The sequence below is a fragment of the Polyodon spathula genome, chromosome 1 (assembly GCF_017654505.1).
Source record: "Polyodon spathula isolate WHYD16114869_AA chromosome 1, ASM1765450v1, whole genome shotgun sequence".
Taxonomy (NCBI): Eukaryota; Metazoa; Chordata; class Actinopteri; order Acipenseriformes; family Polyodontidae; genus Polyodon; species Polyodon spathula.
In genome coordinates, this window is record NC_054534.1 from 109,732,287 (window position 1) to 109,757,140 (window position 24,854).

Here is a 24,854-nt window from a genome sequence, read left to right on the forward strand (position 1 = left end):
GCTATCGATGTATTGCGTCAGGACTCGGGGCTGTGCTGTGTTTCTGTGCAGGGCTGGCGGCGGTGGATTCAAGAGTCTAACAGTTCCTGTGCTATCGATGTATTGCGTCAGGACTCGGGGCTGTGCTGTGTTTCTGTGCAGGGCTGGCGGCGGTGGATGCAAGAGTCTAACAGTTCCTGTGCTATCGATGTATTGCGTCAGGACTCGGGGCTGTGCTGTGTTTCTGTGCAGGGCTGGCGGCGGTGGATGCAAGAGTCTAACAGTTCCTGTGCTATCGATGTATTGCGTCAGGACTCGGGGCTGTGCTGTGTTTCTGTGCAGGGCTGGCGGCGGTGGATGCAAGAGTTGCGTGTATTGCGTCAGGACTCGGGGCTGTGCTGTGTTTCTGTGCAGGGCTGGCGGCGGTGGATGCAAGAGTCTAACAGTTCCTGTGCTATCGATGTATTGCGTCAGGACTCGGGGCTGTGCTGTGTTTCTGTGCAGGGCTGGCGGCGGTGGATGCAAGAGTCTAACAGTTCCTGTGCTATCGATGTATTGCGTCTCCGACACGACACAAAAGCAGCGTCCGACCGACGCCACCAGTTATAAGATTGTCAAGGAAACAGATAGATACATAACGCAGTCTGGCCCCGACACGACACAAGACACGTCCACGAAGCCGCACCTAAGTTCTCCAGATTTGAGGACACGATAGCTAAATAACGAAGTCCTGAGCACGCCACGACACAAAGACACCTTCGACAGCCGCACCTACCGTTCGCAGACTTTTGTCAAGCGACCGATAGCTACAAACGCAGTCCTGAGAACCGCACGCAACAAAGACACGTTAGGACCGCCGCCACCTCCGGTCAGATTGTCAAGACACGCTAGCTACATACCGCGTCCTGAGCCCCGACCGACACAGACACGTCCGACCGCCGCCACCTAAGTTCTAAGATTGTCAAGCACAAAGATAGCTACATAACGAGTCTTGAGCGGGGCGCGTAGTCACCCCGCCGACACCAGCATTCGACACGACTCGTTTTGAAACGAGTCTGCAGCTCGCGACCGCCACCACTTTTATTTAAGTTCTCTAAGATTGTAAAGGACACGATAGCTAATTAACCGCACGGTCCTGAGCGGTGCCCCCCAGCTACGGTGTGGTGCTGGAGTCACTGTTTTGTACCACGTCATCACGCCGCCAGTGGTTTCGTAGCTTCCATAGGTGCGCATGGCCTACGTTTTCAGTCGGTGTCATGTAGCGGAGGCCAGTGTGTGACGTGGACCGCACGGTCACAGTCTGTGACATGTCATCAGTCAGTAGTTTTCTGTCACGACACAAGACCGTCCGAGCTTTCTCGTTGTACGTCTGTGCTTCACGTGGCGACGGATGCTCGCGTGTATTCGCTTTCAAGGCACGATCGTTACTACGCGTTGCTGTTTGTCGCAGACTTTTTGTTGCAGTCGTCAGGTTTCTACCGTTCCGCTGACGGCCCGTTTTATTATCTACTCGGTCCGTCATTCGCACATGTACAGGTACTGTTGTTAGACAATTCTCTGTAAAGCCACAACTTCCAGACCGGTTGTATCCGTGCCGCGATAGATCAAAAGTTGTTACTGTTTCAGCCCGCAAGCAGTTTGTGTAGTGTGTGCACTGTTATAGGTTGTGCCCCGATCGACCATCACCGTTGTGTTCTGTTCTGTGTAAGACCTTTTGTGGTGGTATGTGGAGTGCTCACTTTCCGCAGTCAGAGCAGCATTTCTGACAGTCCTATGTCAGCAACTGCGAAGGTGTTACAACGTAATGAAGATTGTGTAAGGAGTTCGGCGTGTGTCATGTTGAAGTTGAGAGCGGTACACGCCCAAGACAGTCCGGCGGGCCTAAGGTTAGATGTAAGGACCCGCTAGCTCAAAGCGCCTGGCGCAGCAAAAGCCGTGACGCGCACAGTTCTAAGTTGTCAAGGACAGATAGCTAATACGAGTTGGGCGACCGACACAAAGCAGTCCGACGTGCACAAGTTCTGATTGTAAAGGACAGTAGCTACATAACGAGTTGGGCAGCAGGTGCGCCCATAAGTTCAGATTGGAAGGACACGAGAGTAATAACGCAGTCCTGAGTCGCAGAAAAGACACGTCGACCGGCACAGTCTAGATTGTAAGGAAGATGCTATAACGAGTTGAGCCCGACACGACCTAAAGAATCGTCCCGACGCGCCATAAGTTTCAGATGTCAAGGTTTCACGAGATACATAAGCAGCCTGAAGCTCGGTGCTGTGTTTCTGTGCAGGGCTGGCGGCGGTGGATGCAAGAGTCTAACAGTTCCTGTGCTATCGATGTATTGCGTCAGGACTCGGGGCTGTGCTGTGTTTCTGTGCAGGGCTGGCGGCGGTGGATTCAAGAGTCTAACAGTTCCTGTGCTATCGATGTATTGCGTCAGGACTCGGGGCTGTGCTGTGTTTCTGTGCAGGGCTGGCGGCGGTGGATTCAAGAGTCTAACAGTTCCTGTGCTATCGATGTATTGCGTCAGGACTCGGGGCTGTGCTGTGTTTCTGTGCAGGGCTGGCGGCGGTGGATGCAAGAGTCTAACAGTTCCTGTGCTATCGATGTATTGCGTCAGGACTCGGGGCTGTGCTGTGTTTCTGTGCAGGGCTGGCGGCGGTGGATTCAAGAGTCTAACAGTTCCTGTGCTATCGATGTATTGCGTCAGGACTCGGGGCTGTGCTGTGTTTCTGTGCAGGGCTGGCGGCGGTGGATGCAAGAGTCTAACAGTTCCTGTGCTATCGATGTATTGCGTCAGGACTCGGGGCTGTGCTGTGTTTCTGTGCAGGGCTGGCGGCGGTGGATGCAAGAGTCTAACAGTTCCTGTGCTATCGATGTATTGCGTCAGGACTCGGGGCTGTGCTGTGTTTCTGTGCAGGGCTGGCGGCGGTGGATGCAAGAGTCTAACAGTTCCTGTGCTATCGATGTATTGCGTCAGGACTCGGGGCTGTGCTGTGTTTCTGTGCAGGGCTGGCGGCGGTGGATCGAGTCTAACAGTTCCTGTGCTATCGATGTATTGCGTCAGGACTCGGGGCTGTGCTGTGTTTCTGTGCAGGGCTGGCGGCGGTGGATTCAAGAGTCTAACAGTTCCTGTGCTATCGATGTATTGCGTCAGGACTCGGGGCTGTGCTGTGTTTCTGTGCAGGGCTGGCGGCGGTGGATGCAAGAGTCTAACAGTTCCTGTGCTATCGATGTATTGCGTCAGGACTCGGGGCTGTGCTGTGTTTCTGTGCAGGGCTGGCGGCGGTGGATGCAAGAGTCTAACAGTTCCTGTGCTATCGATGTATTGCGTCAGGACTCGGGGCTGTGCTGTGTTTCTGTGCAGGGCTGGCGGCGGTGGATGCAAGAGTCTAACAGTTCCTGTGCTATCGATGTATTGCGTCAGGACTCGGGGCTGTGCTGTGTTTCTGTGCAGGGCTGGCGGCGGTGGATGCAAGAGTCTAACAGTTCCTGTGCTATCGATGTATTGCGTCAGGACTCGGGGCTGTGCTGTGTTTCTGTGCTAGGGCTGGCGGCGGTGGATGGCGGCGGTGGATGCAAGAGTCTAACAGTTCCTGTGCTATCGATGTATTGCGTCAGGACTCGGGGCTGTGCTGTGTTTCTGTGCAGGGCTGGCGGCGGTGGATGCAAGAGTCTAACAGTTCCTGTGCTATCGATGTATTGCGTCAGGACTCGGGGCTGTGCTGTGTTTCTGTGCAGGGCTGGCGGCGGTGGATGCAAGAGTCTAACAGTTCCTGTGCTATCGATGTATTGCGTCAGGACTCGGGGCTGTGCTGTGTTTCTGTGCAGGGCTGGCGGCGGTGGATGCAAGAGTCTAACAGTTCCTGTGCTATCGATGTATTGCGTCAGGACTCGGGGCTGTGCTGTGTTTCTGTGCAGGGCTGGCGGCGGTGGATGCAAGAGTCTAACAGTTCCTGTGCTATCGATGTATTGCGTCAGGACTCGGGGCTGTGCTGTGTTTCTGTGCAGGGCTGGCGGCGGTGGATGCAAGAGTCTAACAGTTCCTGTGCTATCGATGTATTGCGTCAGGACTCGGGGCTGTGCTGTGTTTCTGTGCAGGGCTGGCGGCGGTGGATGCAAGAGTCTAACAGTTCCTGTGCTATCGATGTATTGCGTCAGGACTCGGGGCTGTGCTGTGTTTCTGTGCAGGGCTGGCGGCGGTGGATGCAAGAGTCTAACAGTTCCTGTGCTATCGATGTATTGCGTCAGGACTCGGGGCTGTGCTGTGTTTCTGTGCAGGGCTGGCGGCGGTGGATGCAAGAGTCTAACAGTTCCTGTGCTATCGATGTATTGCGTCAGGACTCGGGGCTGTGCTGTGTTTCTGTGCAGGGCTGGCGGCGGTGGATGCAAGAGTCTAACAGTTCCTGTGCTATCGATGTATTGCGTCAGGACTCGGGGCTGTGCTGTGTTTCTGTGCAGGGCTGGCGGCGGTGGATGCAAGAGTCTAACAGTTCCTGTGCTATCGATGTATTGCGTCAGGACTCGGGGCTGTGCTGTGTTTCTGTGCAGGGCTGGCGGCGGTGGATGCAAGAGTCTAACAGTTCCTGTGCTATCGATGTATTGCGTCAGGACTCGGGGCTGTGCTGTGTTTCTGTGCAGGGCTGGCGGCGGTGGATGCAAGAGTCTAACAGTTCCTGTGCTATCGATGTATTGCGTCAGGACTCGGGGCTGTGCTGTGTTTCTGTGCAGGGCTGGCGGCGGTGGATGCAAGAGTCTAACAGTTCCTGTGCTATCGATGTATTGCGTCAGGACTCGGGGCTGTGCTGTGTTTCTGTGCAGGGCTGGCGGCGGTGGATGCAAGAGTCTAACAGTTCCTGTGCTATCGATGTATTGCGTCAGGACTCGGGGCTGTGCTGTGTTTCTGTGCAGGGCTGGCGGCGGTGGATGCAAGAGTCTAACAGTTCCTGTGCTATCGATGTATTGCGTCAGGACTCGGGGCTGTGCTGTGTTTCTGTGCAGGGCTGGCGGCGGTGGATGCAAGAGTCTAACAGTTCCTGTGCTATCGATGTATTGCGTCAGGACTCGGGGCTGTGCTGTGTTTCTGTGCAGGGCTGGCGGCGGTGGATTCAAGAGTCTAACAGTTCCTGTGCTATCGATGTATTGCGTCAGGACTCGGGGCTGTGCTGTGTTTCTGTGCAGGGCTGGCGGCGGTGGATTCAAGAGTCTAACAGTTCCTGTGCTATCGATGTATTGCGTCAGGACTCGGGGCTGTGCTGTGTTTCTGTGCAGGGCTGGCGGCGGTGGATGCAAGAGTCTAACAGTTCCTGTGCTATCGATGTATTGCGTCAGGACTCGGGGCTGTGCTGTGTTTCTGTGCAGGGCTGGCGGCGGTGGATGCAAGAGTCTAACAGTTCCTGTGCTATCGATGTATTGCGTCAGGACTCGGGGCTGTGCTGTGTTTCTGTGCAGGGCTGGCGGCGGTGGATTCAAGAGTCTAACAGTTCCTGTGCTATCGATGTATTGCGTCAGGACTCGGGGCTGTGCTGTGTTTCTGTGCAGGGCTGGCGGCGGTGGATGCAAGAGTCTAACAGTTCCTGTGCTATCGATGTATTGCGTCAGGACTCGGGGCTGTGCTGTGTTTCTGTGCAGGGCTGGCGGCGGTGGATGCAAGAGTCTAACAGTTCCTGTGCTATCGATGTATTGCGTCAGGACTCGGGGCTGTGCTGTGTTTCTGTGCAGGGCTGGCGGCGGTGGATGCAAGAGTCTAACAGTTCCTGTGCTATCGATGTATTGCGTCAGGACTCGGGGCTGTGCTGTGTTTCTGTGCAGGGCTGGCGGCGGTGGATTCAAGAGTCTAACAGTTCCTGTGCTATCGATGTATTGCGTCAGGACTCGGGGCTGTGCTGTGTTTCTGTGCAGGGCTGGCGGCGGTGGATGCAAGAGTCTAACAGTTCCTGTGCTATCGATGTATTGCGTCAGGACTCGGGGCTGTGCTGTGTTTCTGTGCAGGGCTGGCGGCGGTGGATGCAAGAGTCTAACAGTTCCTGTGCTATCGATGTATTGCGTCAGGACTCGGGGCTGTGCTGTGTTTCTGTGCAGGGCTGGCGGCGGTGGATTCAAGAGTCTAACAGTTCCTGTGCTATCGATGTATTGCGTCAGGACTCGGGGCTGTGCTGTGTTTCTGTGCAGGGCTGGCGGCGGTGGATGCAAGAGTCTAACAGTTCCTGTGCTATCGATGTATTGCGTCAGGACTCGGGGCTGTGCTGTGTTTCTGTGCAGGGCTGGCGGCGGTGGATGCAAGAGTCTAACAGTTCCTGTGCTATCGATGTATTGCGTCAGGACTCGGGGCTGTGCTGTGTTTCTGTGCAGGGCTGGCGGCGGTGGATTCAAGAGTCTAACAGTTCCTGTGCTATCGATGTATTGCGTCAGGACTCGGGGCTGTGCTGTGTTTCTGTGCAGGGCTGGCGGCGGTGGATGCAAGAGTCTAACAGTTCCTGTGCTATCGATGTATTGCGTCAGGACTCGGGGCTGTGCTGTGTTTCTGTGCAGGGCTGGCGGCGGTGGATGCAAGAGTCTAACAGTTCCTGTGCTATCGATGTATTGCGTCAGGACTCGGGGCTGTGCTGTGTTTCTGTGCAGGGCTGGCGGCGGTGGATGCAAGAGTCTAACAGTTCCTGTGCTATCGATGTATTGCGTCAGGACTCGGGGCTGTGCTGTGTTTCTGTGCAGGGCTGGCGGCGGTGGATGCAAGAGTCTAACAGTTCCTGTGCTATCGATGTATTGCGTCAGGACTCGGGGCTGTGCTGTGTTTCTGTGCAGGGCTGGCGGCGGTGGATTCAAGAGTCTAACAGTTCCTGTGCTATCGATGTATTGCGTCAGGACTCGGGGCTGTGCTGTGTTTCTGTGCAGGGCTGGCGGCGGTGGATGCAAGAGTCTAACAGTTCCTGTGCTATCGATGTATTGCGTCAGGACTCGGGGCTGTGCTGTGTTTCTGTGCAGGGCTGGCGGCGGTGGATTCAAGAGTCTAACAGTTCCTGTGCTATCGATGTATTGCGTCAGGACTCGGGGCTGTGCTGTGTTTCTGTGCAGGGCTGGCGGCGGTGGATGCAAGAGTCTAACAGTTCCTGTGCTATCGATGTATTGCGTCAGGACTCGGGGCTGTGCTGTGTTTCTGTGCAGGGCTGGCGGCGGTGGATGCAAGAGTCTAACAGTTCCTGTGCTATCGATGTATTGCGTCAGGACTCGGGGCTGTGCTGTGTTTCTGTGCAGGGCTGGCGGCGGTGGATGCAAGAGTCTAACAGTTCCTGTGCTATCGATGTATTGCGTCAGGACTCGGGGCTGTGCTGTGTTTCTGTGCAGGGCTGGCGGCGGTGGATGCAAGAGTCTAACAGTTCCTGTGCTATCGATGTATTGCGTCAGGACTCGGGGCTGTGCTGTGTTTCTGTGCAGGGCTGGCGGCGGTGGATTCAAGAGTCTAACAGTTCCTGTGCTATCGATGTATTGCGTCAGGACTCGGGGCTGTGCTGTGTTTCTGTGCAGGGCTGGCGGCGGTGGATTCAAGAGTCTAACAGTTCCTGTGCTATCGATGTATTGCGTCAGGACTCGGGGCTGTGCTGTGTTTCTGTGCAGGGCTGGCGGCGGTGGATTCAAGAGTCTAACAGTTCCTGTGCTATCGATGTATTGCGTCAGGACTCGGGGCTGTGCTGTGTTTCTGTGCAGGGCTGGCGGCGGTGGATTCAAGAGTCTAACAGTTCCTGTGCTATCGATGTATTGCGTCAGGACTCGGGGCTGTGCTGTGTTTCTGTGCAGGGCTGGCGGCGGTGGATGCAAGAGTCTAACAGTTCCTGTGCTATCGATGTATTGCGTCAGGACTCGGGGCTGTGCTGTGTTTCTGTGCAGGGCTGGCGGCGGTGGATGCAAGAGTCTAACAGTTCCTGTGCTATCGATGTATTGCGTCAGGACTCGGGGCTGTGCTGTGTTTCTGTGCAGGGCTGGCGGCGGTGGATGCAAGAGTCTAACAGTTCCTGTGCTATCGATGTATTGCGTCAGGACTCGGGGCTGTGCTGTGTTTCTGTGCAGGGCTGGCGGCGGTGGATGCAAGAGTCTAACAGTTCCTGTGCTATCGATGTATTGCGTCAGGACTCGGGGCTGTGCTGTGTTTCTGTGCAGGGCTGGCGGCGGTGGATGCAAGAGTCTAACAGTTCCTGTGCTATCGATGTATTGCGTCAGGACTCGGGGCTGTGCTGTGTTTCTGTGCAGGGCTGGCGGCGGTGGATTCAAGAGTCTAACAGTTCCTGTGCTATCGATGTATTGCGTCAGGACTCGGGGCTGTGCTGTGTTTCTGTGCAGGGCTGGCGGCGGTGGATGCAAGAGTCTAACAGTTCCTGTGCTATCGATGTATTGCGTCAGGACTCGGGGCTGTGCTGTGTTTCTGTGCAGGGCTGGCGGCGGTGGATGCAAGAGTCTAACAGTTCCTGTGCTATCGATGTATTGCGTCAGGACTCGGGGCTGTGCTGTGTTTCTGTGCAGGGCTGGCGGCGGTGGATGCAAGAGTCTAACAGTTCCTGTGCTATCGATGTATTGCGTCAGGACTCGGGGCTGTGCTGTGTTTCTGTGCAGGGCTGGCGGCGGTGGATGCAAGAGTCTAACAGTTCCTGTGCTATCGATGTATTGCGTCAGGACTCGGGGCTGTGCTGTGTTTCTGTGCAGGGCTGGCGGCGGTGGATTCAAGAGTCTAACAGTTCCTGTGCTATCGATGTATTGCGTCAGGACTCGGGGCTGTGCTGTGTTTCTGTGCAGGGCTGGCGGCGGTGGATGCAAGAGTCTAACAGTTCCTGTGCTATCGATGTATTGCGTCAGGACTCGGGGCTGTGCTGTGTTTCTGTGCAGGGCTGGCGGCGGTGGATGCAAGAGTCTAACAGTTCCTGTGCTATCGATGTATTGCGTCAGGACTCGGGGCTGTGCTGTGTTTCTGTGCAGGGCTGGCGGCGGTGGATTCAAGAGTCTAACAGTTCCTGTGCTATCGATGTATTGCGTCAGGACTCGGGGCTGTGCTGTGTTTCTGTGCAGGGCTGGCGGCGGTGGATTCAAGAGTCTAACAGTTCCTGTGCTATCGATGTATTGCGTCAGGACTCGGGGCTGTGCTGTGTTTCTGTGCAGGGCTGGCGGCGGTGGATGCAAGAGTCTAACAGTTCCTGTGCTATCGATGTATTGCGTCAGGACTCGGGGCTGTGCTGTGTTTCTGTGCAGGGCTGGCGGCGGTGGATTCAAGAGTCTAACAGTTCCTGTGCTATCGATGTATTGCGTCAGGACTCGGGGCTGTGCTGTGTTTCTGTGCAGGGCTGGCGGCGGTGGATGCAAGAGTCTAACAGTTCCTGTGCTATCGATGTATTGCGTCAGGACTCGGGGCTGTGCTGTGTTTCTGTGCAGGGCTGGCGGCGGTGGATGCAAGAGTCTAACAGTTCCTGTGCTATCGATGTATTGCGTCAGGACTCGGGGCTGTGCTGTGTTTCTGTGCAGGGCTGGCGGCGGTGGATTCAAGAGTCTAACAGTTCCTGTGCTATCGATGTATTGCGTCAGGACTCGGGGCTGTGCTGTGTTTCTGTGCAGGGCTGGCGGCGGTGGATTCAAGAGTCTAACAGTTCCTGTGCTATCGATGTATTGCGTCAGGACTCGGGGCTGTGCTGTGTTTCTGTGCAGGGCTGGCGGCGGTGGATGCAAGAGTCTAACAGTTCCTGTGCTATCGATGTATTGCGTCAGGACTCGGGGCTGTGCTGTGTTTCTGTGCAGGGCTGGGCTGTGCGGCGGTGGATGGATGCAAGAGTCTAACAGTTCCTGTGCTATCGATGTATTGCGTCAGGACTCGGGGCTGTGCTGTGTTTCTGTGCAGGGCTGGCGGCGGTGGATTCAAGAGTCTAACAGTTCCTGTGCTATCGATGTATTGCGTCAGGACTCGGGGCTGTGCTGTGTTTCTGTGCAGGGCTGGCGGCGGTGGATGCAAGAGTCTAACAGTTCCTGTGCTATCGATGTATTGCGTCAGGACTCGGGGCTGTGCTGTGTTTCTGTGCAGGGCTGGCGGCGGTGGATGCAAGAGTCTAACAGTTCCTGTGCTATCGATGTATTGCGTCAGGACTCGGGGCTGTGCTGTGTTTCTGTGCAGGGCTGGCGGCGGTGGATGCAAGAGTCTAACAGTTCCTGTGCTATCGATGTATTGCGTCAGGACTCGGGGCTGTGCTGTGTTTCTGTGCAGGGCTGGCGGCGGTGGATGCAAGAGTCTAACAGTTCCTGTGCTATCGATGTATTGCGTCAGGACTCGGGGCTGTGCTGTGTTTCTGTGCAGGGCTGGCGGCGGTGGATGCAAGAGTCTAACAGTTCCTGTGCTATCGATGTATTGCGTCAGGACTCGGGGCTGTGCTGTGTTTCTGTGCAGGGCTGGCGGCGGTGGATGCAAGAGTCTAACAGTTCCTGTGCTATCGATGTATTGCGTCAGGACTCGGGGCTGTGCTGTGTTTCTGTGCAGGGCTGGCGGCGGTGGATGCAAGAGTCTAACAGTTCCTGTGCTATCGATGTATTGCGTCAGGACTCGGGGCTGTGCTGTGTTTCTGTGCAGGGCTGGCGGCGGTGGATGCAAGAGTCTAACAGTTCCTGTGCTATCGATGTATTGCGTCAGGACTCGGGGCTGTGCTGTGTTTCTGTGCAGGGCTGGCGGCGGTGGATGCAAGAGTCTAACAGTTCCTGTGCTATCGATGTATTGCGTCAGGACTCGGGGCTGTGCTGTGTTTCTGTGCAGGGCTGGCGGCGGTGGATGCAAGAGTCTAACAGTTCCTGTGCTATCGATGTATTGCGTCAGGACTCGGGGCTGTGCTGTGTTTCTGTGCAGGGCTGGCGGCGGTGGATGCAAGAGTCTAACAGTTCCTGTGCTATCGATGTATTGCGTCAGGACTCGGGGCTGTGCTGTGTTTCTGTGCAGGGCTGGCGGCGGTGGATGCAAGAGTCTAACAGTTCCTGTGCTATCGATGTATTGCGTCAGGACTCGGGGCTGTGCTGTGTTTCTGTGCAGGGCTGGCGGCGGTGGATGCAAGAGTCTAACAGTTCCTGTGCTATCGATGTATTGCGTCAGGACTCGGGGCTGTGCTGTGTTTCTGTGCAGGGCTGGCGGCGGTGGATGCAAGAGTCTAACAGTTCCTGTGCTATCGATGTATTGCGTCAGGACTCGGGGCTGTGCTGTGTTTCTGTGCAGGGCTGGCGGCGGTGGATGCAAGAGTCTAACAGTTCCTGTGCTATCGATGTATTGCGTCAGGACTCGGGGCTGTGCTGTGTTTCTGTGCAGGGCTGGCGGCGGTGGATGCAAGAGTCTAACAGTTCCTGTGCTATCGATGTATTGCGTCAGGACTCGGGGCTGTGCTGTGTTTCTGTGCAGGGCTGGCGGCGGTGGATTCAAGAGTCTAACAGTTCCTGTGCTATCGATGTATTGCGTCAGGACTCGGGGCTGTGCTGTGTTTCTGTGCAGGGCTGGCGGCGGTGGATTCAAGAGTCTAACAGTTCCTGTGCTATCGATGTATTGCGTCAGGACTCGGGGCTGTGCTGTGTTTCTGTGCAGGGCTGGCGGCGGTGGATGCAAGAGTCTAACAGTTCCTGTGCTATCGATGTATTGCGTCAGGACTCGGGGCTGTGCTGTGTTTCTGTGCAGGGCTGGCGGCGGTGGATGCAAGAGTCTAACAGTTCCTGTGCTATCGATGTATTGCGTCAGGACTCGGGGCTGTGCTGTGTTTCTGTGCAGGGCTGGCGGCGGTGGATTCAAGAGTCTAACAGTTCCTGTGCTATCGATGTATTGCGTCAGGACTCGGGGCTGTGCTGTGTTTCTGTGCAGGGCTGGCGGCGGTGGATTCAAGAGTCTAACAGTTCCTGTGCTATCGATGTATTGCGTCAGGACTCGGGGCTGTGCTGTGTTTCTGTGCAGGGCTGGCGGCGGTGGATGCAAGAGTCTAACAGTTCCTGTGCTATCGATGTATTGCGTCAGGACTCGGGGCTGTGCTGTGTTTCTGTGCAGGGCTGGCGGCGGTGGATTCAAGAGTCTAACAGTTCCTGTGCTATCGATGTATTGCGTCAGGACTCGGGGCTGTGCTGTGTTTCTGTGCAGGGCTGGCGGCGGTGGATTCACGGTTGGAGTGGGAGGAGCTCGATCTGGTGGCCGCGTTACTGAATTATTCAGAGTAACCTCAAGGGAAATACATTGACAACACTGGTGTGAGATCGGGATTGAGATAGAGCAGCGGCAATCGTCAGGAAGACAGGATTGTATCTAATATAAACGCTTGACATGGAGTACATGTCTGTATTGTCGAGCCAGGGCACAAAGACAACTGCAGCCTTGGATGTCCTTAATTAGTAGTGAAATTGGCTTGGGCGCATTACCAGAGAATTACAGCAGGGAGCGCACCCTACTACGAATTGCATATTTTTGTATTTCTGTTTTAGAGAGGCCCAAGAAATAGTTACAGGTTTTAAAAGAAAGTTGGATAGTGAGTTTTTAGGAGGGTGGGCAGGTAGATGTTGCAACTGAACACTACTCTCTGGGTTTGGTAAATTAATGCTGAGGTATGATAAGTCAATGATACTGTTTTTGTGACAAACTTATTTTAGGTGTTTTACACATCCTATTAGGTACTCACTGGAATGGTATTCATTGATTTAATGTTAATTGATTTATTTAGCCTGGTTTGTTACTGGGTTTGCTTCATTATCTGTATACCTATGGAGTATGGTGACTTTGTTCACTGTATGGTTGTCAGATGCTGAAACTATGTATTGAATAATAATTATTTATTACCCTATTTAGTATTGATAAATAAGCAGGTTACTTCCTGTATGTAGTGGGTGTTTACTTCTTATACACTGATTGAATTGTGACTGGTTCCTTTATTACAGTGATGTAGGGGACTAAGGGGTGGTGGAACAGGTAGGGAAGACACAATAAGGGCGATCAATCCAAATGAAATCATCAGGGGTTCTTATAGTTATGGCTGTACACGCAAAAGCATTTCTGTCTATGTAATAAGCTGTTATTTGTATTCTCTGTGTGTGGTTGGGTTTCTGGCCCTGGGATATTAAGGTTACAGAGGGATCCAGCAGCGGTGGACTGTAAATGCAGTAGCTGCAACTGTGCAGGAAATGCCTGTGACCCTGACTATACACATCTGAAGAAATAATGTAGTCCTGTCAAACGTTAGGAAATGATTACAACATGCAGCCGACAACAGCTGCGCGTGCAAACCACTCGTATTTGAGCAAAAGAAGAATCAGCCTTGCCCGTGATCCAATCTTATTTTACACATGCACAATGCGCCAGGGATACAGATTTCTAAGGGGATACAAATTGGGCGCTACAGCGCCAATGCCTATGCCATGTTAAACATAATGCACTGCAGTGTGTGGCGATATCCTTGCTCACAAACACAACAAAGTCTGTCATTCCTGCAGCCGCGTAGAAACAGTGGTTGCTACAGTCTGAAATTACAAAATAAGGACATAGAAAAAAGTAGCTTTACGTTTTACAATGTCTAATAATATATTTCTGTACAAATCCAGAACTCTGTCGGTAGCCCTGCAATGCGGGTGTGTGTTGGGTTTGTTAGACTAGTACTGCTGTAGAGAACTTGAAGTGTCGTTCTCCTCATCCTCCTCCTCCTCTCCTCTCATCCTCTCCTCTCTTCCTCTCCTCCTCCTCCTCCTCTCTCCTACTCCTCCCCTCCTCTCCTCCTCTCCTCTCTTCCTCTCCTCTCCTCTCCTCTCTCCTCTCTCCTCTCCTCCTCCTCCTCTCCTCTCCTCTCCTCCTCTCCTCCCTCTCCTCTCCTCCTCCTCTCCTCCTCCTCCCCTCCTCTCCTCTCTTCCTCTCCTCTCCTCCTCTCCTCTCTCCTCTCCTCCTCTCTCCTCCTCTCCCTCCTCTCCCCTCCTCCTCTCTCTCTCTCTCCTCTCTCCTCTCTCTCTCTCTCCTCTCCTCTCTCCTCTCCTCCTCTCCTCCTCCTCCCCTCCTCCTCTCCTCTCTTCCTCTCCTCCTCCTCCTCCTCCTCTCCTCTCCTCTCCTCCTCCTCCTCTCCTCTCTCCTCCTCCTCCTCCTCCTCTCCTCCTCTCTTTCTCTCTCCTCCTCTCTCTCTCTCTCCTCCTCCTCTCCTCTCCTCCTCCTCTCCTCCTCTCCTCCTCCTCCCCTCCTCTCCTCCTCCTGTCTCTCACCGCATGAACACCTCCTACTGTAAATACTGTGAAACTCAAGGAAACTTTATCTACCAAATTCCATGCAACTTTTTGAAACGTGTTGTAGTTTGTCTTGATTCACACAATCTAAATCTAAGGGAACACAACCCCCCTTTTCAGGAGCAATGGGTTGAAACTTGCTTCCAGGAGACCGGGACACCTACATTGAGGTGTGACATGTAGTGGCCTTAGTCTCCTGAAACCAAGTCAGAAGCCACACAGTTGCTTAGTGTTCCTTCAGCTTATCATACCTGATTTCCAGAAACTGGTGGGAAAACTTTTGAAAATAATCAAGCGCTAGTGTAGTCATGTTACATGTGTACATGTTATCTAGTTAGTTTGTTTAATTCTTTGAACATTAGGCATATTTCCAGTAGGTACACAATTAAGCAACATAAACGAAAGGTTTGATTCACATTTAATTGGTGGATACACTGGTGAGAGGGTATATACTTCAGGCTATATGGTAATTCACATTGTTAAGGCTTTTCAGACTTCCAAAGTCTTCACAGCTATTCACAGAAGTTTTTCACAGTTTAGTGTAATACAAATAATAGCACAATACATTCACAGTACCCCAGTCCTGCACCCCCCAGTGCAGAGGATCTGTTGACAAACCCCCACCACCCTAAAAGAGGATATTGACATTGTGTGCCCCCATTTTTAACAATAGGTTATTTGTTCTTCGTAATGGATTTTCAGTTAGTCTGCCAGCGTTTGCTGAACTCAGACTTCACATCTTGTTTCCAGGGGAGTCCTTTATCTATAGCAACTTTCACCAGACAGCAACACCAGACATTCACTCGACACAGCACATCTCATTGTTCCCAAAGAAGAATACCATAGTGCTATCCAAAAACATAGTATACTACAGTATGTGCTATAGCAAACTATAAAGAGTGTTTTTGGACAGTGCTATAGTATTTCCTTATAGGGGTGCACTACTCAGTAAGACACACTGTAAGAGTGGCATGTACCACTGCCAGAGACAGTAAAAGAAGAGACTTGGGGCTGTCTTCTCAGATGTTTACTCCCGTCTTTAACTCACTCCTATTTTTTGGAAAGGTGAAATGAAATGGTAATGTACAAAACTAACTGAGAAACAAAGAGCTTTGAGATCCCTCCAGTTATATGGCTTGGGTCTGCAGTATATAGGCACTCTGTCTAACCAGCTAAGAAGAAGCACAGGGAGCGAGAGCTACATCACTGCTTTGAACTGTGGTGTAGTGGAGCCAGAGCGTTCTGAAACGCCTGTCCAGGATGATTTTCTATAGACAGCAGTGGTGTAGTGGAGCCAGAGCGTTCTGAAACGCCTGTCCAGGATGATTTTCTATAGACAGCAGTGGTGTAATGGAGCCAGAGCGTTCTGAAACGCCTGTCCAGGATGATTTTCTATAGACAGCAGTGATGTAGTGGAGCCAGAGCGCCCCGAAACGCTTGTCCGGGATGATTTTCTATAGACAGCAGTGGTGTAATGGAGCCAGAGCGTTCTGAAACGCCTGTCCAGGATGATTTTCTATAGACAGCAGTGGTGTAGTGGAGCCAGAGCGCCCCGAAACGCCTGTCCGGGATGATTTTCTATAGACAGCAGTGGTGTAGTGGAGCCAGAGTGTTCTGAAACGCCTGTCCAGGATGATTTTCTATAGACAGCAGTGGTGTAGTGGAGCCAGAGCGCCCCGAAACGCTTGTCCGGGATGATTTTCTATAGACAGCAGTGGTGTAGTGGAGCCAGAGTGTTCTGAAACGCCTGTCCGGGATGATTTTCTATAGACAGCAGTGGTGTAGTGGAGCCAGAGCGTTCTGAAACGCCTGTCCGGGATGATTTTCTATAGACAGCAGTGGTGTAGTGGAGCCAGAGTGTTCTGAAACGCCTGTCCAGGATGATTTTCTATAGACAGCAGTGGTGTAGTGGAGCCAGAGCGTTCTGAAACGCCTGTCCGGGATGATTTTCTATAGACAGCAGTGGTGTAGTGGAGCCAGAGCGTTCTGAAACGCCTGTCCGGGATGATTTTCTATAGACAGCAGTGGTGTAGTGGAGCCAGAGCGTTCTGAAACGCCTGTCCGGGATGATTTTCTATAGACAGCAGTGGTGTAGTGGAGCCAGAGCGTTCTGAAACGCCTGTCCGGGATGATTTTCTATAGTGCAGTCCCAGCTGTCTGATTCAGTCAGCAGTCCTCTTGATGCAGTGCAAAGAGCATTAGGAACTTCTACCACTAACTACTTCTTTAGAAATGTTGACAAAGACGACAGCAACAATGCATGAACTATTACAGTGTAGAAATGAGTTAAATGCATTAGCTACTATATAGCTGTGGCCAAAAGGTATGCACCCCCTATAGGGTTAACTCATTTTGCTTCATGAAGTGGAATGAAACTTGTTGAGTGATGCTACGTTAACATATTAAATTACACACCGCTTTGTTGTTTTCTATATACTTAACAAAAAACTGACACAATCTGAAAAATGTGACATTTCAAAATCTAACATGAAATACTGTACTACTTTTATGGCTTCCGGTAGACTTTTGCGAAATCATTTCGTAGTTTTTTTGTTAAATAATGTATCTAAATTCTGTTCACAGTTTTTTTTCTTTAATTATAGCTTAATCCTAAAATTCTAGGTGAAGCAAAACTATTGGCCATAGCTGTATGTGTTACTTGAAGTTCAGTAGACAAATAAAATGAAAATCTGTACAATGATTCTTGATATTTGAGCGAATATTTAACCCCCCCCACCTGGAACAAGGTTCCTGTACAAGGAATGTGCATTCCCTTAAGGAACTAGAAAAGCAGCCTGGATGTTGCACTTATGAAGGACACGTCTTGAGAGTCATGTGTTTGGCTGGTCCAGGTTCGGGCTGAGCAGGGGGAGGGGGGTGCTGGGCAGGGGCGTCTCAAGGGTTTTGAGTCTCTTCAGCTTCACCATGGCGACTAGCATGAGGACGGCGACAAGGAAGAGAGAGACAACAGCAGCTGCGGGACGAGGAGGACAGGCATGAGAGATCATTGCATCTGAATAGTGGAACTGTCCCCGCCCCTTCAACAGCTACTTTTCTCTCATTAACCAACCGGATTGTTCCCCTGTTGTCTGACATGCTTTCAAGCCAGTTATACGCTGTGACCCAGAAGAGACTTCCCCAGAGCATGACAAGGTAACTATGGAAGTGCTTTAACCCAGTCTAGAACCTGATATCATGAAAATGAAACTGCTGTAACGTGTTTCTTTCGAAACTGCACATCTGAGACTGCAACAAGCTCTCTAGGATCGCCGTGGTATAAACAATGTGGTGCTTCTCATGGAAACTGCTACCCAGCCCAGGTGCTCTTACCAAGTATGAGGGGAGGACGGTTCGGCTTTGTCAGATCTGCAGTGACCTGCAAAAACAAACAAGGAAAGAATTAGGAGGAGACAGAAACCCCTCCCCAGTGCCGGGCCGGAATCCCCCTCACTGGTCCCCTGCAGCAGTCTGGGCACTTCTGTTACATTACTGCTTGTCTGATAACTAAGCTCTGTCCATTAATCCATGTCTAGTGTCACGCAGAGCTGAGCCTCGATAGCCCTGAAGGTCATGCTGTTTATCATTCAATCACCACAGCCTTCCACACAATGTAGCTAGCCAGCTAGCCTCTTCCACAGGTGATGTAGAAGTTCATGTGTGCACTTTTAGGTGGTTCTCATATATATATATATATATATATATAGAGAGAGAGAGAGAGAGAGAGAGAGAGAGAGAGAGAGAGAGAGAGAGACTTTGACTTTTAAGATCCTTTATTTAAATATTCCAAATAAAATCCATTAAAATTCAAATAAAGGTAAAACACAACAAAAGTTAAGATTCCTACTGCCTCAGCAAAATTTAAAAAATCCTAAAATACATTGTGTTCTCGTTAAAAACAAATTTTAAACAAAATAAAAGGATCATTAAAAAATCAATATTAAACAGTTTTTTTTTCTTTGTTGAAAACAGATAAAAGCCAAAATAAAACACTGTAAAACAAAAATTAAATAAAATTAGAACAAAAACTGGAGCTCCCCCTCCTCACTCACAGCACACAAGGCGTCTCCCACACACCACCTCTCCTGAAAGTCCTCCAGGTTACTGACCAGTTTAAAATACTCAAACTCTACTCTGATCTGGCTGACCACGAGCACCCTGAATTGAACCACTAAACTGGTCAGTCCAGAACCAGAGAGTTGATTTTTCCTTGTCTTTAAAATAGCCAATTTTGCCTGTCCAATTAAAAAATTAATAAGAACACACCTGTTTTTCATTTTAAAACTGTATAGAACCCCAAAAATAAAAAGCTCCTTACTAAAAACGACCCCTAAATTATTCAGGATTCCCTGCAGTAAATTAAAAAGTGGCCGCAGCCTCTCACACTCACTGTAGGCATGAAAGAGAGTTTCCTCTGCTGAGCAAAAAGCGCACTGCTCACTGATGCTGGGGTCCACTCTATGGAGAAACCTGCCTGTGGACACAATGCAGTGTAGAATCTTCCACTGCAGGTCCCCCACTCTCTTGGCGAGAGGCGGCTTGTACAGCACCCTCCACACCGGCCTGTGCCCCTCCTCTACAGCCAAGTAAGCTCGCCACTTAGAGTCTACCAGACCCCTTAGCCTACTATACTCTGTGGCTTTAACACACAATTTGTATATATGTTTTCCATTCATTGTGTGAAAGATAATTTCCTCCACATTCTGCAATTTAAGCAAAGTCCCTCCATTCTCTCCACCGCCCTCACCTTCCTCACCTACTGCTGGTGACACGATCATCCCTGGAAATAAGGAAAGCTGTCTCTGCTCTGTGCCTCTGGACAACTCCTCCCTCAGGACTGCCTTGAGCCGCGGGGAGAGGCAGCCCCTCAACTCACCCATCAGTCTTTCTGCAAGCCTCTCTGAGTGCCAGCCTAGCTGTGCAGTTAGCTGGGAGGCAGTTAGCCAGCAGGAGAGCTCAAGGTTTAACAGGTGGACCATCCTGGTTACACCTGCTTTTAAAAAACTGGCACAGAGCGTCATCGACTGGAGGAACTTAACTGGAAAGAGTGGATTAAAAAATAGGGGCTCCTCAAACAGGTCCTGCCCTGTCAAGGACTCCACATCCCTTTCCACCCTCACCAGCTGCCAGGCTTTTAAAATACTTTGATAAAAAGGAGGAAGTCCTGCTTTACTAAAACTGGTGTTCTCAATTAAAAACAGGTGTTTTCCTAACCCCAGCCCCCCAAATCTATTGAGAAGGAAACAGGCCAGCCTCTTCCAATGAGCCTCCTCCTCAGTGTACAGGAGTCTCTGAACCGCCTGCAGTCTGAAGGCTGCCACCCTGCTGGCAATGCTGACTAGCCCCTGCCCCCCCTCATCACTAGGGAGGTAGAGGACTGCCGGCCTCAAACTGTGTCTCCCGCTCCAAAAGAACTCCAGCAACACTCTCTGGATCTCCTTCACCAGGCCCTGGGGTGGGTCCAGGCATACCAGCTTGTGCCACAAGCTAGAGGCCACCAGATTATTAATAACAAGCACCCGGCCCTTGAAGGACAGTTGAGCCAGCAGTCCCTTCCACCTCTGCAGCCGCCCCCTCACCCTGTCCAACAAACCCTCCCAGTTCTTTTTCATGTAGTTTTCTATTCCGAGGTGCACCCCCAACACTTTAATGCCTGTTCTGTTCCATTTCAGCCCCTCAGGCAGGAAAGGAGGGGTGCCCTCATCCCAGCTGCCTGACAGGAAGGTGTCACATTTTGCCCAGTTTACTCTGGCAGAAGATGCTCTCTGGAACTCATTTAGAGTCTGCTGCAGCGCTTGGACATCTGCATCCCCCCTCACAAACACAGTCACATCGTCTGCGTAGGCAGACACCTTCACTGTGGCAGAGGAGGGTGTGGAGGGCGAGGAGGGCACTGTCCATCCAGCTAGCCTGACCCTCAGCAGGTGCAGCAGGGGCTCTATAACCAGTGAATACAGCATACCAGACAGGGCGCATCCCTGCCTTATACCCCTGCACACTGGGAAGGGCTGACTCAGCCCATTGTTGATCTTTAAAATACTAAAAATGTTGGAATATAAAAGCCGAATATAAGAAATAAAACCAGGACCGAATTCGAAGGCTTCCAGTGTATGAAAGAGGTAGGTGTGGTCGACTCTGTCGAAAGCCTTCTCTTGATCCAGGGAGACCATTCCTACATTAAAATCACAAATATCACTTACAGTTAAAAAATCTCTAATAAAAAATAAATTATCAAAAATAGAGCGATCCGGTATACAATATGTTTGATCAATATACAGCTGATGAAACTGTGGGTTTGCACAACCGAAGAATTTATGAACAAACTGTCAGAAACCGTCTCAGGGAAGCTCATCTGCGTGCTCATCGTCCTCACCAGGGTCTTGACCTGACTGCAGTTCGGCGTTGTAACCGACTTCAGTGGGCAAATGCTCACCCACTGGCACGCTGGAGAAGTGTGCTCTTCATGGATGAATCCCGGTTTCAACTGTACCGGGCAGATGGCAGACAGCGTGTATGGCGTCGTGTGGGCGAGTGGTTTGTTGATGTCAACACTGTGAACAGAGAGCCCCATGGTGGCGGTGGGGTTATGGTATGGGCAGGCATAAGCTACGGACAACGAACACAATTGCATTTTATCAATGGCAACTTGAATGCACAGAGATACCGTGACGAGATCCTGAGGCCCATTGTCGTGCCATTCATCCACCGCCATCACCTCATGTTTCAGCATGATAATGCACGGCCCCATGTCACAAGGATCTGTACACAATTCCTGGAAGCTGAAAATGTCCCAGTTCTTCCATGGCCTGCATACTCACCAGACATGTCACCCATTGAGCATGTTTGGGATGCTCTGGATCGACGTGTACGACAGCGTGTTCCACTTCCCGCCAATATCCAGCAACTTCGCACAGCCATTGAAGAGGAGTGGGACAACATTCCACAGGCCACAATCAACAGTCTGATCAACTCTATGCGAAGGAGATGTGTCGCGCTGCATGAGGCAAATGGTGGTCACACCAGATACTGACTGGTTTTCTGATCCACGCCCCTACCTTTTGGAGGCTACGGAAAACATGCCCCACATGTCATCCAGTTTTAAATAACTTTAGCATAACTGAGGCAGAAGTGTTAAAGGGACTAGGAGCTCTTAAAATAAACAAATCCCCTGGGCCGGATGAGATCCTCCCAATAGTACTCAAAGAAATGAAAGAAGTAATTTACAAACCGCTAACCAAGATCATGCAACAGTCTCTTGACACAGGGGTTGTACCGACAGACTGGAAAATTGCAAACGTAATACCGATCCACAAAAAGGGAAACAAAACTGAACCAGGTAACTACAGACCAGTAAGCCTGACTTCTATTATACGCAAACTTATGGAAACTATAATAAGATCCAAAATGGAAAATTACCTATATGGTAACAGTATCCTGGGAGACAGTCAACAAGGTTTTAGGAAAGGGAGATCGTGTCTAACCAACCTGCTTGATTTTTTTGAGGATGCAACATCGATAATGGATAATTGCAAAGCATATGACATGGTTTGTTTAGATTTCCAAAAAGCTTTTGACAAAGTCCCGCATAAAAGATTAATTCTCAAACTGAACGCAGTAGGGATTCAAGGAAACATAAGAACATAAAGTTTACAAACGAGAGGAGGCCATTCGGCCCATCTTGCTCGTTTGGTTGTTAGTAGCTTATTGATCCCAGAATCTCATCAAGCAGCTTCTTTAAGGATCCCAGGGTGTCAGCTTCAACAACATTACTGGGGAGTTGATTCCAGACCCTCAGTATTCTCTGTGTAAAAAAGTGCCTTCTATTTTCTGTTCTGAATGCCCCTTTGTCTAATCTCCATTTGTGACCCCTGGTCCTTGTTTCTTTGTTCAGGTTGAAAAAGTCCCTTGGGTTCCTAATCTACATTAATGATTTAGATTCTGGTATAGTAAGCAAACTTGTTAAATTCACAGACGACACAAAAATAGGAGGAGCGGCAAACACTGTTGCAGCAGCAAAGGTCATTCAAAATGATCTAGACAAGATTCAGAACTGGACAGACACATGGCAAATGACATTTAATAGAGAAAAGTATAAGGTACTGCACGAAGGAAATAAAAATGTGCATTATAAATATCATATGGGAGATACTGAAATTGGAGAAGGAATCTATGAAAAAGACCTAGGAGTTTTTGTTGACTCAGAAATGTCTTCGTCTAGACAATGTGGGGAAGCTATAAAACAGGCCAACAAGATGCTCGGATACATTGTGAAAAGTGTTGGATTTAAATCAAGGGAAGTAATGTTAAAACTGTACAATGCACTAGTAAGTTCTCATCTTGAATACTGTGTTCAGTTCTGGTCACCTCGCTACAAAGAGGATATTGCTGCTCTAGAAAGAGTGCAAAGAAGAGCGACCAGAATTATTCCGAGTTTAAAAGGCATGTCATATGCAGACAGGCTAAAAGAATTGAATCTATTCAGTCTTGAACAAAGAAGACTACGCGGCGACCTAATTCAAGCATTCAAAATTCTAAAAGGTATTGACAGTGTCGACCCAAGGGACTTTTTCAGCCTGAAAAAAGAAACAAGGACCAGGGGTCACAAATGGAGTTTAGAAAAAGGGGCATTCAGAACAGAAAATAGGAGACACTTTTTTACACAAAGAATCATGAGGGTCTGGAATCAACTCCCCAGTAATGTTGTTGAAGCTGAAACCCTGGGATCCTTCAAGAAGCTGCTTGAAGAGATTCTGGGATCAATAAGCTACTAACAACCAAACGAGCAAGATGGGCCGAATGGCCTCCTCTCATTTGTAAACTTTATGTTCTTATGTTTCCTTGAATCCCTACTGCGTTCAGTTTGAGAATTAATCTTTTATGCGGGACTTTGTCAAAAGCTTTCTGGAAATCTAAACAAACCATGCGTCTGAGGTATAACAGGTACAGCCTGTCAGTCACCTGCTCTGAGAGTCTGAGGTATAACAATACAGCCTGTCAGTCACCTGCACTGAGAGTCTGAGGTATAACAGTACAGCCTGTCAGTCACTTGCACTGAGAGTCTGAGGTATAACAGTACAGCCTGTCAGTCACCTGCACTGAGAGTCTGAGGTATAACAATACAGCCTGTCAGTCACCTGCACTGAGAGTCTGAGGTATAACAATACAGCCTGTCAGTCACCTGCACTGAGAGTCTGAGGTATAACAGTACAGCCTGTCAGTCACCTGCACTGAGAGTCTGAGGTATAACAATACAGCCTGTCAGTCACCTGCACTGAGAGTCTGAGGTATAACAATACAGCCTGTCAGTCACCTGCACTGAGAGTCTGAGGTATAACAGTACAGCCTGTCAGTCACCTGCACTGAGAGTCTGAGGTATAACAATACAGCCTGTCAGTCACCTGCACTGAGAGTCTGAGGTATAACAGTACAGCCTGTCAGTCACCTGCACTGAGTCTGAGGTATAACAATACAGCCTGTCAATCACCCGCACTGAGAGTCTGAGGTATAACAGTACAGCCTGTCAGTCACCTGCACTGAGAGTCTGAGGTATAACAGTACAGCCTGTCAGTCACCTGCACTGAGAGTCTGAGGTATAACAATACAGCCTGTCAGTCACTTGCACTGAGAGTCTGAGGTATAACAGTACAGCCTGTCAGTCACTTGCACTGAGAGTCTGAGGTATAACAGTACAGCCTGTCAGTCACCTGCACTGAGAGTCTGAGGTATAACAGTACAGCCTGTCAGTCACCTGCACTGAGAGTCTGAGGTATAACAGTACAGCCTGTCAGTCACCTGCACTGAGAGTCTGAGGTATAACAATACAGCCTGTCAGTCACCTGCACTGAGAGTCTGAGGTATAACAATACAGCCTGTCAGTCACCTGCACTGAGAGTCTGAGGTATAACAGTACAGCCTGTCAGTCACCTGCACTGAGAGTCTGAGGTATAACAGTACAGCCTGTCAGTCACTTGCACTGAGAGTCTGAGGTATAACAGTACAGCCTGTCAGTCACCTGCACTGAGAGTCTGAGGTATAACAGTACAGCCTGTCAGTCACCTGCACTGAGAGTCTGAGGTATAACAATACAGCCTGTCAGTCACTTGCACTGAGAGTCTGAGGTATAACAGTACAGCCTGTCAGTCACCTGCACTGAGAGTCTGAGGTATAACAGTACAGCCTGTCAGTCACTTGCACTGAGAGTCTGAGGTATAACAGTACAGCCTGTCTAAACAGTCACCTGCAATAAGCTTCCCCCTGCCTTTAACAGACTGCACTCCCATCAATGACAATGGTGTTTAAATACAGTAAAAACACTATGCAGAATGGACTGCTTGGATACAGTCACTCACAATGAAGGAGCGTGGCCGGTCCAGCAGACAGGAAGCACTGGCCTTTGCCAGGAAGTTCTTCAGGAATGTCTTGCTGCAGTCACTGAAGAGGGGGTTGAGTGCTGGGAAGACCCTAAAATAATCAGAATTGTTGTTATTATTATTGTTCTTAGAACTATTGCAGGGATGAAAATAAGACTCCCAGGGCATAGTAGTGGAATCCATTCCTGGTTTTATTATGAGTTTAATAAGACACACCAGAGCTTGTTACTGTACCTACATAGAAGCTTGTAGGAGTCGTATTTTTATACCTGTATTGTT

The 24,854-nt window shown here is 50.3% G+C and overlaps 1 protein-coding gene across 1 annotated transcript in view; it reads right to left on the reverse strand.

The window, feature by feature from the left end:
- Positions 1-16,851: 16,851 nt before the first annotated feature.
- The window catches only part of LOC121328977 (snake venom metalloproteinase hemorrhagic factor 2-like), a 63,883-nt gene continuing 55,880 nt past the window's right edge, over positions 16,852-24,854 (reverse strand). The window contains exons 10-12 of the mRNA XM_041274173.1: positions 24,555-24,666; positions 17,539-17,584; positions 16,852-17,182 (exon numbers count right to left, since the gene is read on the reverse strand). Coding sequence (XP_041130107.1) covers positions 17,040-17,182; positions 17,539-17,584; positions 24,555-24,666 — 301 coding nt within the window. The 3' untranslated portion in view covers positions 16,852-17,039. The remainder of the gene's footprint in view (positions 17,183-17,538; positions 17,585-24,554; positions 24,667-24,854) is intronic.